General features: G+C 35.9%; 1 protein-coding gene and 1 pseudogene across 3 annotated transcripts in view; both read left to right on the plus strand.

Annotated features, from left to right (window-relative positions):
* The window catches only part of FAM135A (family with sequence similarity 135, member A), a 207,128-nt gene that overhangs the window by 33,393 nt on the left and 161,532 nt on the right, over positions 1-12,203 (plus strand). Inside the window, exons 2-3 of one of the 3 annotated variants that reach the window (XM_006835750.1) lie at positions 5,106-5,191; positions 6,969-7,085. In XM_006835750.1, the coding sequence (XP_006835813.1) occupies positions 7,009-7,085 (77 nt within the window). In that variant the 5' untranslated portion in view covers positions 5,106-5,191; positions 6,969-7,008. Of the gene's footprint in view, positions 1-5,105; positions 5,192-6,968; positions 7,086-12,203 lie in introns of those variants that run through there. The other 2 variants (XM_006835748.1, XM_006835749.1) reach the window with 2 other exon arrangements.
* LOC102832571 lies at positions 3-1,319 on the plus strand (annotated as a pseudogene).

Genomic DNA, 12,203 nt, shown 5'->3' on the forward strand with positions numbered 1-12,203 from the left:
CCCCCGTGTTTGAAAGGAATTCCAGGTGGTCAAATAAAAAAACTGTTCCTAAACTTGGTGATACAAATTCATCATTTGAAGATGTAGATGCATTTTATTCCTTCTGGTATAATTTTGATTCGTGGAGAGAGTTTTCTTATTTAGATGAAGAAGAAAAAGAAAAAGCAGAATGTCATGATGAGAGAAAATGGATTGAAAAGCAGAATAGAGCAACAAGGGCACAAAGGAAAAAAGAAGAAATGAACAGAATAAGGACACTGGTTGATAATACATATAGCTGTGATCCAAGAATTAAAAAATTCAAGGAAGAAGAAAAAGCCAAGAAAGAAGCAGAGAAGAAAGCAAAAGCAGAAGCCAAACGGAAGGAACAAGAAGCTAAAGAGAAGCAAAGACAAGCTGAATTAGAAGCTGCTCAGTTAGCTAAAGAGAAAGAAGAAGAGGAAGTTAGACAGCAAGCATTATTGGCGAAGAAGGAGAAAGATATTCAGAAAAAAGCCATTAAGAGGGAAAGACAGAAACTTCGAAATTCATGCAAGACCTGGAATCACTTTTCTGACAATGAGGCGGAGCGGGTTAAGATGATGGAAGAAGTGGAAAAACTTTGTGATCGACTTGTACTAGCAAGCTTGCAGTGCTTGAATGAAACACTCACATCATCTACAAAAGAAGTAGGAAAGGCTGCTCTGGAAAAACAGATAGAAGAGATAAATGAACAAATTAGAAAAGAAAAAGAGGAAGCTGAGGCTCGTATGCCACAAGCATCTAAGAATGCTGAGAAATCAGCTGGTGGACGTGGAAGTGGTGGTAAAAATTGGTCTGAAGATGATCTGCAGTTACTAATTAAAGCTGTGAACCTCTTCCCTGCTGGAACAAATTCAAGGTGGGACGTCATTGCCAATTACATGAACATACATTCTTCTTCTGGAGTCAAGAGAACTGCCAAAGATGTTATTGACAAAGCAAAGAGTCTCCAAAAACTTGACCCTCATCAAAAAGATGACATAAACAAGAAGGCTTTTGATAAATTTAAAAAGGAACATGGAGTGGTACCACAAGCAGACAATGCAACACCTTCAGAACGGTTTGAAGGTCCATGCACAGATATCACCCCTTGGACAACAGAAGAACAGAAGCTTTTGGAACAAGCTTTGAAAACATACCCAGTAAATACACCTAAAAGATGGAAGAAAATAGCAGAAGCTGTGCCTGGAAGGACAAAGAAAGACTGCATGAAGCGATACAAGGAACTCGTGGAGATGGTTAAAGCCAAGAAAGCTGCTCAAGAGCAAGTGCTGAACGCAAGCAGAACCAAGAAATGACTCCCTGACAATCTTTGTTGTGTGTGCATTTTTATAATAAAATGAAAATACTGTACAAAAAAAAAAAAAAAGCATTGCTCTAAAATCATAGAAACCTTTACTAATAAGCAAAAGTATCAAAATGGGAGATTGTTTCTTGACATATCCTCCATCTTGCTCTGTACTCTTTTGATGGCAGTTTGGGTATACTTGAGGGACTCAGACCATGCTCCTTTGAAATGTTCTGAGTTTTGAAAACAAAAAGAAGTCAGAAGAGGCAAGATCAGGTCTGTAGTGTAGATGGGATAAGGTTTCCCAACTAAATTCTCATATCCCTTGCTACTTTCAAGAAGGAGCCAGGCACATTGTTATGACGAGAAAAAATTCCTCAATACAACTTTCCTGTCCTTTTTCTCATCAATATAGTTTTCAGCTTTCTTCAAACTTTATACTAAGTCCATGTGATAGTCCTGTGTCCTTTGAGAAAATCTATCAAGATTCTTGTTGTTCTTAAGTGTCATAGAATCCGTTCTGACTCATAGTGACACTATTAGAGAGTTTCTGAGGAGCGGCTGGTGAGTTTGAATTGCTGAGCTTGTGGTTCAAACCAACCTTGTGGTCGAGTACTTATCCTACAGCGCCACACCAGAACTCTCTAAGATTACTCCTTTGGAATCTCAAAAAACAGTCTCTATGACCTTCTGAGCTGATCTCTCTGCCTTTAATTTGACTAACCCAGCAGATCCTCTTTGAAACCATTGTTTTGTTGGGATCTTCATCTCTCATATTTCGGACATATTGTTAGGAGGGACCAGTCGCTGGAGAAGGATATCATGTTTGGTAAGGTGGAGGGACAGAGAAAGAGAGGAAGACCCCCATCGAGATGGATTGGCGAAGTGGCAGCATTGATGGACTCAAGCATGGCACCAGTAGTGAGGTTGGCCCAGGATCGGGCAGTGTTTAGTTTTACAGTGCATAAGGTTGCTGTAGGTCGGTACTAACTTGATGGCACTTAACAACAACAACGTTTGGTAGGGTGGAGGGTCAGAGAAAGACAGGAAGACCCCCAGCGAGATGGATTGGCAAAGTGGCAGCATCACTGGGCTCCAGCATGGCAACGATAGTGAGGTTGGCCCAGGATTGGGCAGTGTTTCATTCTGCTGTGTATAAGGTCACTATGAGTCGGTACCAACTTGATGGCACCTAACAACAACAACATGTTTTAAGTCTTGGTGTGGCACTGTAGGATACTGCAAGGTTGGTTTGAACCACAAGGTCAGAGATTCAGACTCCCAGGTTTCCTTGGAAACCCACCATACACAGGGTCATTATGAGTCAGAACCGACTCAAGGGCACTTACCAACAAATGTTTTGAACACATCTTAACGAGACTTAAGAAAAGTGTTTTAGTGAGTGAATTTATGTGCAGCCGTCCACTAATCTCAGAGATATGTTTAAACATGTTTTATGTGGAATAAAACCATGCATATATGAGCTAGAACTCTAGTAGCAAACTTAATGAATTACTCATATATATATATAAATATTTGTCTATTTCTGATAGTTAATGACCTATTTGAGCTACTGGGTATACCTTGTATCCCTGGCAATTTCTAGCATGTAGTAAGTTTTCAATAAATGTTTCAATGAATGAATGCGTTTTTAAAAACTTTTTATTGTGAATTGAATGAAGGTTTCATCTCAATGATTGCAACCCCCTCCATTCAACAACAGTTACCCACTTTCTCCCTGTGCTTCCTATTTCCATTCCACTTTCCTTCCCTTCCCTTCTTAACTTTGCCCCTATGTAAATGTTTGTCTTGTGATCTTGAAAGCTCGGAAAGCATATCCTGCTAGTGTTGTCCCCACTATATACCTATCTACTGGTTGGCTGAAAATTGGGCCACGAGGGTGAGTTCCTTTCCAGACTGGAAAGGTTGTCGAAGGCCACAGTCTTGGGTTCCTCAGTCTCTTTCTGATCAGTAAGCCTGGTCCTTTTTATAACTTTGAGTTTTGTTGTATATCTCCTTCAACTCTATAAAATACTTTTAAAATATCTGAATAATTTAAGGCAGAGGAGCCCCTATAGCATAGTGGGTTATGAGTTGGGCTGCTAACTGTAAGGTCAGCAGTTTTAATATACTAGCCATTCCGCATGTGAAAGATGAGGTTTTCTGACTCCCACAAAGGAAACCCAATGCAGGGTCGCTATGATTCGAAACTGTCTTGAAGGCATTTAACAGCAACAACAAATAACATTTAAAGTAGCAATTATGAAAGTTGTAGATGAGAATTATGATGGAGAAAAGAAAAAAGTATATATGTAGAAGAGTGAACATAGTCTTTATTCTTACAATTTTAGTACTTATAATAATTATACCAAGGTCAAAAGATACTATTTTTTTTTTTAATTTAAGCAATATTTGAAATGTGTGAAAAACCCTTTTTTATCTAAATATTTTAAATACAACCCTTTCTTTTCCCTAAAAATATTTGAAATAGCTCATTTTTTGTTGTTGTTAAGTACCATTAAGTCAGTTCCAATTCATACTGGCCCTGTATAGGGTTTACGAAGCCATAAATCTTTGTGGGAGCAGAAAGCCTCATCTTTTTTCAACGGAGTGGCTGGGGAACTCAAACTGCCAACCTTGTGGTTTGAAGTTCAATACTTACCCTACAGATCCACCATACTCAGCAGTATTATATATAAGCACTAGACTGCTAACCACAAGGTCAGCGGTTCAAACCCACCAGCCACTTCTTAGAAGCCCTATATAGGATTGCTATGAGTCAGAACTAACTTAATGGCATTAACAGCAACAACAACAAACTTAGAAAGTACTTTTCTATGAACTACTGTTCTTTGAAATGAATCCTTAACAAAGATACAAAAGTAAATATTGATATCAAAGTCTGTTTTTGTTGTTGCTGTTAGGTACCGTAAAGTCGGTTCCAACTCAACTGACCCTTTCCACAACAGAATGAAACACTGCCTGGTCCTGTGCCATCCTCAGACTTGTTATGTTTGAATCTGTTGTTGCTGCTACTGCGTCAATCCATCTCATTGGAGGTCTTCCTATTTTTCACTGACCTTCCTCTTTACCAAGCATGATGCCCTTCTATAAGTACTAATCTACCCCCCTCCAAAAAAAAAAATGTGTCCAAAGAATAAGACGAATTCTTGCCATCTTTGCTTCTAAAGAGTATTCTGGTTGTACTTCTTTCAAGACAGATTTGTTTGTTCTTGTCACAGTCCATGACACTTTAAATATGTTGGTAGAATTCTTAAGTTTCATCATCAGTGGCTTTATTGGTTGGTATATAAATTTGAATTATAGTCGTATTAAGTGGTCTTCCTTGTAGATATATGGATATTGTCTTATCACAGACAGCATTGTACTTCAACATGGATCTTGATGTTCTTTTTGATGATGCGTGTGACATCATTCCTCTTCAATTTGTTTTCCTGGCATAGTAAAACATTGTTGTCTGATTCAAAATGGTCGGTATTTGCCCATTTCAGCTCACTAATGCCTAGGATATTGATCTCTATGCAGTCCATTTCATTTTTTATGACTTCCAATTTCCCAAAACCTAGGCTTTCTTAAGGAATTCTGGTGTGGTGCCATAGGATAAGCACTGGACTGCTAATAGCAAGGTTGGCAGTTCAAACCCACCAGCCATTCTTCAGAAACCCTATACAGAATAGCTGTGAGATGGAACCAACTCAATGGCATTTATTAACAACAGGTTTCCTAAAAGTAGAATTTATGTCTACAATTTTGAGATGTTATTTTTTTCTCATAGGAGGAACAGTATATTTTTAACAAGAATCGGTTACTGGAAGTACAAGATTGGTTATTAATGTTAAAATGAAGTTTTGATCAGCAGAGGTAAGAATATGTTCATTTGTTTTTTCATTTATTCATACTAAATCAAAATATATTGATAATTACTGTGAAGAACTGTGAAAGGTCTGAGATTTTTTCTCCACTTGCAAACTAACAAGCTAGTTTGCTACAGTGACATGGAAGTTGGTAGAAGACATGAGGCTCCTGAATCAAAGATAAGGATGTTTTGTACTGGCAGCAGTAGTAGTAGCCAGAGAACTGGAATTTGTGCTGGTTCCTCAAGCCTATTAAAAGAATACCAGGTGATAGCTACCCTAAGTAGATTTTATTATAAGAAGAAACCCTGAAAAAAGGGAATGTGCATCTTTTATTATTGACAGTAAGCCGTCTTGACCTTTGTCTTTGAGGGAGACTTCATCTTTATTATATGGGACAGTAAACAAATCTAATTTGTTCTAGAGTGAGACACTATCTGTTTCTTCTAAGGCAGTGACTATATAAATTTTTTGTAAAGGGACTTCAGAAGAAAATGCTTGCAAGACACATAAAAACATGAGAGACTCATGGAAAATTTCCTTCTACCACTTTCTTTTTCTAACTTGCTTTTTAAAACATGTACTGTTTAGAATAAGGAGCTCTGGTAGTGTAGTGGCTATGAATCGGGCTGCTAAACTCAAGGTCGGCAGTTTGAAACTACCAGCCATTCCGTGGGAGAAAGATGAGGCTTTCTGCTCCCATAAAGATTTACAGCCTCAGAAACCGTGTGCAGGGTCACTATGAATCGGAACTGCCTCTGTGGAACTTAACCAACAACAACTATTAAGAATAATCATTACCTTGTTGTTTAAAACATAGTGATTAAGATGTAAACCACCTAAATAACCAACATTAGATTATTCAAATTATAATATGTTCGCATTGTAATAGTTAATTGACAATATTGCTGTAACACTGTATTTATTGATAATGAAAATTGAAGTACATGAAAAAGTGAAATAAGCAAGTTAATAAAAGATACATATCATACTTTTATTAAAATTGTATAAAATGTGCACATATATGAAGACTATATACCAAAATATATATTTCAATGAATAGAATTGTGGGTAGTTTCTTTTTTACTTGTTTTGTTTCTTTTTTAAATCGCTTTGAAAATGAACACTCAGTTTTGTAATGAGGAAAAAAAATAGTTTTTTTTTTAATAAAAAGTTATTTATGAACTATTTCTTCATATAATAGAAAAATGTTTCGTGAATTAAATGGAGTTATTGATTATTAATTCTCTTTTTGACTTTGGCATTTCCTTTATATAATGTAGAGCTAAGATAATTTGGTAACTTACAACAAAAGGTAAACCAAAAAATTCTTTTTAGTAATTTGCTATGTTATCACATAGAAGTCATCAAGGGAAACAAAGCTTAGGAAAAGCATTCTAATGGGACAAATCTTAATTATAGAGAATAGTGCTATTTAGGAGAGTTAGGTGAAGTTAAACCACACACACTCATAAAAACAACTCCCAAAACCCATCGCTGTCGAGAGTTTTCAAGGCTGTAAATCTTTACTGAAGTATACTGTCACATCTTTCTTTGGCCAAGTGAATGGTGAGTTCAAACCACCAACCTTTCAGTTAACAACATATAACAAACACTGCCACTAGGGCCTTCTAGGCTGAGTTAGGTATGTTGAATTAATTTGCTTCAATTTTACTTTTTGTCTGTATGTTATACTCTAAAACTTGCTAAAGTATTAGTGTTTTATAAATTGGCTTTTTAAAATATATTTTTGCTTCTCATGACTTTTTCTTGCTTTAACCAAGGTGCTGATAATCAGATTTGTCTCCTGGGTAGCAGTTAAAAATGACTGAAGTCCAAGCAATGGTGGAATTCTCCGTGGAGCTAAACAAGTTCTACAATGTGGATTTATTTCAGAGAGGGTATGTACCTTAATGTGGAAAACTATATGCCTTACATAAGATACACAGTCTTATTGAAATTCAATTACTACTTTTGTTCTTGCTGATATAACAAGTGATAAAACAATGAGTTGTTATATGAAAATAATTCTGGGGCAGATTTTATTTTTTAAGTAGACATTTGTACATTATTCATATGGATTTAATGATAATTTGGATATATTTAGCATGTGTTTATGAATTTCACTGTGCTGAACACTGAAAATTTTAATGAAAGTGCTAAAGATTCAGCCATGCTCTTGAAATTTCTTTTATAATGAAGGAAAATAAAATATGCATACAAAACATACATAATGAAGTTCCAGTAAGTATATATGAGAAGTACTTTAGGAATTCAAAGAAAAGAACACCATTGTGGGTTAGTATATTAGGATAGGAGATATAGTACCAAAGTATAAGATTAGGACTCGAATAAGCAAAGCATAAAAGGAACATACTTTTAGTAAGAGAAAGCAACATGAATAAAATCTTGGTAATAGGACTGAAAATTATTTTTAAGAATATTTGTTGTTGTTGTTGTTAAGTGCCGTCGGGTCAGTTCCGACCCATAGTGACCCTGTATAGGGTTTCCGAGGAGCAGCTGGTGAGCTTGAACCACTGACCTTGCAGGTCAGCCAGCTTTGCAGTATGGCACATTAATCTACAGTGCCACATATTCTCTAGGAGAATAGTAGTAGAAAAGGAAGTTAAAAAAATGAAAGGTTATGTTTGTTATGAATTTTGAATGTTTGAAGAAGTGTTGGCATTAGGAGTATGGGTAGCCATTGGTAGTTTCAAGTAAAGATAAAATTATCATTATTATTACAATACACATTTACAAACATAGTGAAGAATGTTAATAGATTGATGGGTGAAACAAAGGTATAGGAAAAAGTTGACAGGCACAGTAACCCAACCTATAAATCTGAAGTTTTGTATTAAAAGTGATCATAGTCAGACTGTACTAACAGCAGAAGGAGGTGAATAACAGAGCCTTTCTGTTGTTTTTTGGCTTTGTTTACCACCTTGTTGAAAAAATAAAAACAGCTTTGCTCTGTTCTTCTATAATGTGCTCTACATGGTATCCTATCTCTCAGCAGGATTTTGTTCTCATGGCAGAGGCACAGGTTCAAGAATGAAAGCAGAGGATGAAATGCCCCATGAACTGGCACACTATTACTTCCACTGTGTTCTGTTAGCGAAGCAAGTCACAAGCCAAGCAGAAATGCAGGCTGCTTATTCTCTTTGGCCAGTATAACACTCAAACACTTTGTGGGCTTTTTATGTGTCTGATGTAGTCTATATAAGCTCCAAAATCCACACCCACAATTGTTTTTAGAGACTTTCCTGCTTTCTAGATATAATCACTTCTATGTAGGGATCAGAATTCTTTGAAATTATGCCCTTTGGTCAAGCGAGCCTTAATTCATTTAGAGGTTTTAACAAAGGAACTTAACAGCCACACCCTTGATTTGATTTTTTTTCCCCAGGCACTTCTTGAGAGAGGCTAGGGATAAAATAAAAAGTTTTACTTTTTTTAATTCAGCAAGACCTGGTTCCTCTACATTCCCTCTGAATTCTGCTTGTAAAACAATCTGTTCTTGATTTAGCTAGTCTCTTTTTTGATGCACCTTATTGTACATGTTGTTGTTGTTATGTGCAGTGGAGTCGGTTCCGACTCATAGCGACCCTGCACAGGGTTTCCAAGGCTGTAAATCTTTACCGGAGCAGAAAGTCTCATCTTTCTCCCACAGAACAGCTGGTAGTTTTGAACTGTTGACCTTGCGGCTCGCAGCCCGATTCGTAACCACTATGCTACTTTAACTAGTTTAACTAGAGCTCCTTTAACTAGTTACAGTTAGGTCTTATTTTCATCATTCTGCCTGGAAATTAGCTCATTCAAGTCCAATAGTTTCTTAGTTACATTTTAAAACTTATTTTAGGCTGGGGCATATTTACAAAAATGTTCCTAAGTGTTGTATGAGTTATCATTTTTTTGGTCCTCTATAGTTTCTTCCATATTTTTGTAGCCTCTATAACTATTATTTTTGGACTCAAAGTCAATGCTACATATTCTTAAGTTTCTATTATGGCGCATACTACCACTTTTAGGTACCAGTTAATGTATGTATTATTTATTATCACAAAATACAGCTAACAACAAAACATAAAGTCTCAGTGGCATTACAGTAATAAACATTTATTTTTGCTTACAAGTGGTGAGCAAAATTATCATTATTACATTATCATTATGGATAATGCTGAAATTTTATAGTGCATTGGCTTGGGACTGGAAATGCAAGAAGGAATAAAGTTGAATGGGATATTAGAGTCTCATTGTTTGGAGACATCTGGCTTGATTTGTTGATTTGTAAGAATATTTTCAAGGATCTAATTTACTCTATTTCTATTTAGAGGATATATTTAATTCTTTCTTCATGCTACTTACTGAGTCATTACTACCTTTACTTTTTAAGTTAATTCACAGGAAGATTATAGAGTTTGTATTTAGCTATTATGCTAAATAGCTGTCAGCTTTGATAGAAGCAGATTCGCTTAATTTGTATTTAAATATTAGGAAATAAAAAATGAATATTTACCAATATGTTCCCTAATATATGAAATGATTACTTAAGAGAATAAGGTGAGAAATGTAAAATTCAGTGATACTATAACACATTTCATTTGAATATTAAAAAAGTAATGTCAATAAGTACCATCTTGAATAGCTGTGGAATTATGGCCCAGTGAGAATTAAATGGAATGTGAAGAAATAGTCCTTTCATGTGTTTTTCCTTTTCTTGCTTCCCTAAATATCTTTAGTGTCACATTTTGAACTGATTACACAATACCAAAATTTCAAGCAGGTATAGAACTGAAAAAATATGTTTCATTTTATAGGTTCATTTTTTCAAATCTCATTTTCCAAAAGGTTGTTGTTAAGTGCCGTTGAGTCGTTCCAAAAGGTAAATGCTTAAAAAATCAGTGTTGAGATTTCCTTTGGAGACTGGTTTAAGCTGGAAAACAAATTGCTTACTTAAATTAGTGGAAAATGATTACAAGTATGCTTAATATCAATAATATGCTCTATGAAATAGAACATTATATGATTTGGACGTTGTATGAGCACCTTATGGGAGCCTGCTTATGTTTGTCCTCATCGCCAATGCTTCTACCACTGCTGCTACTGCTGGAGCTGCTGAAGCTGCTGGCAGAGGCTGGAGAAACCGGTGGCAGCAGTGGCAGTGGAGAGAGAGGGAGCAAGTGGCAAGGCAGTGGAGCAAGCCCTGCCTTCCCTGCTGTTGAGCTTGCCTGTGTACTAGGAGTAACCAGCCCTATAGCCCCTGTGGCTTGCAGAAAGCTCGAGAGCCTGAGCTGAGAGCCATGTCTTTTGCCTCACCTGCCTGTATCCTACCTGTGATCCACTACTGCAAGAGTCTGGGTTTGGGGTTTTAGAACCATTAGGGGGAAGTAACAAAAGGAGAGCTGTTTTCCCTTTTTAAAATAAAACACTTAAAAGTTTTATGGGACCACAAACGTATATGCAGTCAGACATTATCCAAATGGACATTAAACAGTGCATACCTATAATCTGAAAATCAGTTATTGCCGTTTACAAGGTACTGTTCATATATAAAACATTCTCTGACCTTTATATTATAAAACTATAACAACACATAATGTAAAAATATATAACTGATCATTCAAATGGAACACCATTATTCTTGAGACTGAAAAATATCAGAAACTTAGTCCAATATCTTAATAAAATCATTTTAATTTTACTTCCCACCATGCATATATAGTTTATCAGCACAGGCTGGCTTGCATGTTGCTATGATGCTAGAAACTGCCCACTGGTATTTCAAATATGGAAGACAGGATTCAATAGAGCTTTCAGATTAATACAGACACTAGTGAGAAAAATCTGGGGATCTCCATTTAAAAAATCTTGGCCAGTAAAACTTTATAAATAGCACTGGAACATTGCTTGATATAGTGCTAAAATGTGAGCTCCTCAGGTTGGAAGGCACTCAAAATATGAATGGGGAAGAATTTCCTCCTCAAAGAACAGTTGACCTTAATGACATGGATGGAGCTTTGGGGACCTTCATTTGCTGATGTAACATGACTCAAAATGAGAAAAAGAAATCTGCAAACATCAGTTGATAATTGGAATATATGATGTACAAAATATGAATCTAGATAAATTGGATGTTGTCAAAATGAAATGGATTGCTTGAAGACTGATATCCTATGCATTAGTGAGCTGAAATGGACCAGTATTGGCTATTTTGAATTGGACAGTAATATGTTCTACTATGCCGAGAATGACAAATTGAAGAAATTTTGTGGCATTCATTATCAAAAAGAATATTTCAAGAGATATTTTGAAGTATAGTGCTGTCAGTGATAGGATAATATCCATATATGCCTACAAGATAGAACAGTTAATACAACTATCATTCTAATTTATGCACCAACCACTAATGCTGAAGAAGAAGAAATTGAAGATCTTTACCAACTTCTGAAGTCTCAAATTAGTCTACCATGTAATGAAGATGAACTGATAATTACTGGTGATTGTAATATGAAACTTGGAAACAAAGAGAAAGGATTGATAGAAAAATAATGGCCTTGGTGATAGAAATGATGCCAGACACAGAATGATAGAATTTTGCAAGACCAACCACCCATTCATTACAAATACCGCATTTCAGCAAAATAAATGACTATTCACATGAACCTTACCAGATGAAACACTCAAGAATAAAATAGACTACATATTTGAAAGGAAAAGATGGAAAAGCTCAGTATCATCAGTTAGAACAAGGCCAGGCAGAACTGCAGAACAAAGCATCAGTTGCTCATTTGTAAGTTCAAGTTGTATTGTAGCTGAAAACAATGAAAACAAGTACAAAGTACTACCTTGATAAAACCCACCTGAATTTAGGGCCATCTCAAGAATAGATTTGATGCATTGAACACTAATGACCAAAGAAGACCAGAAAGCAAAAGGTCGTTGAAAAGACAGGAAAGAAAGTAAAGACCAAAATAGGTGTTATAAGAGATTCTGAAACGTGCTTTTTTTTTTTTTTT

Source organism: Chrysochloris asiatica, unplaced genomic scaffold (genome assembly GCF_000296735.1).
Source record: "Chrysochloris asiatica unplaced genomic scaffold, ChrAsi1.0 scaffold00019, whole genome shotgun sequence".
NCBI lineage: Eukaryota > Metazoa > Chordata > Mammalia > Afrosoricida > Chrysochloridae > Chrysochloris > Chrysochloris asiatica.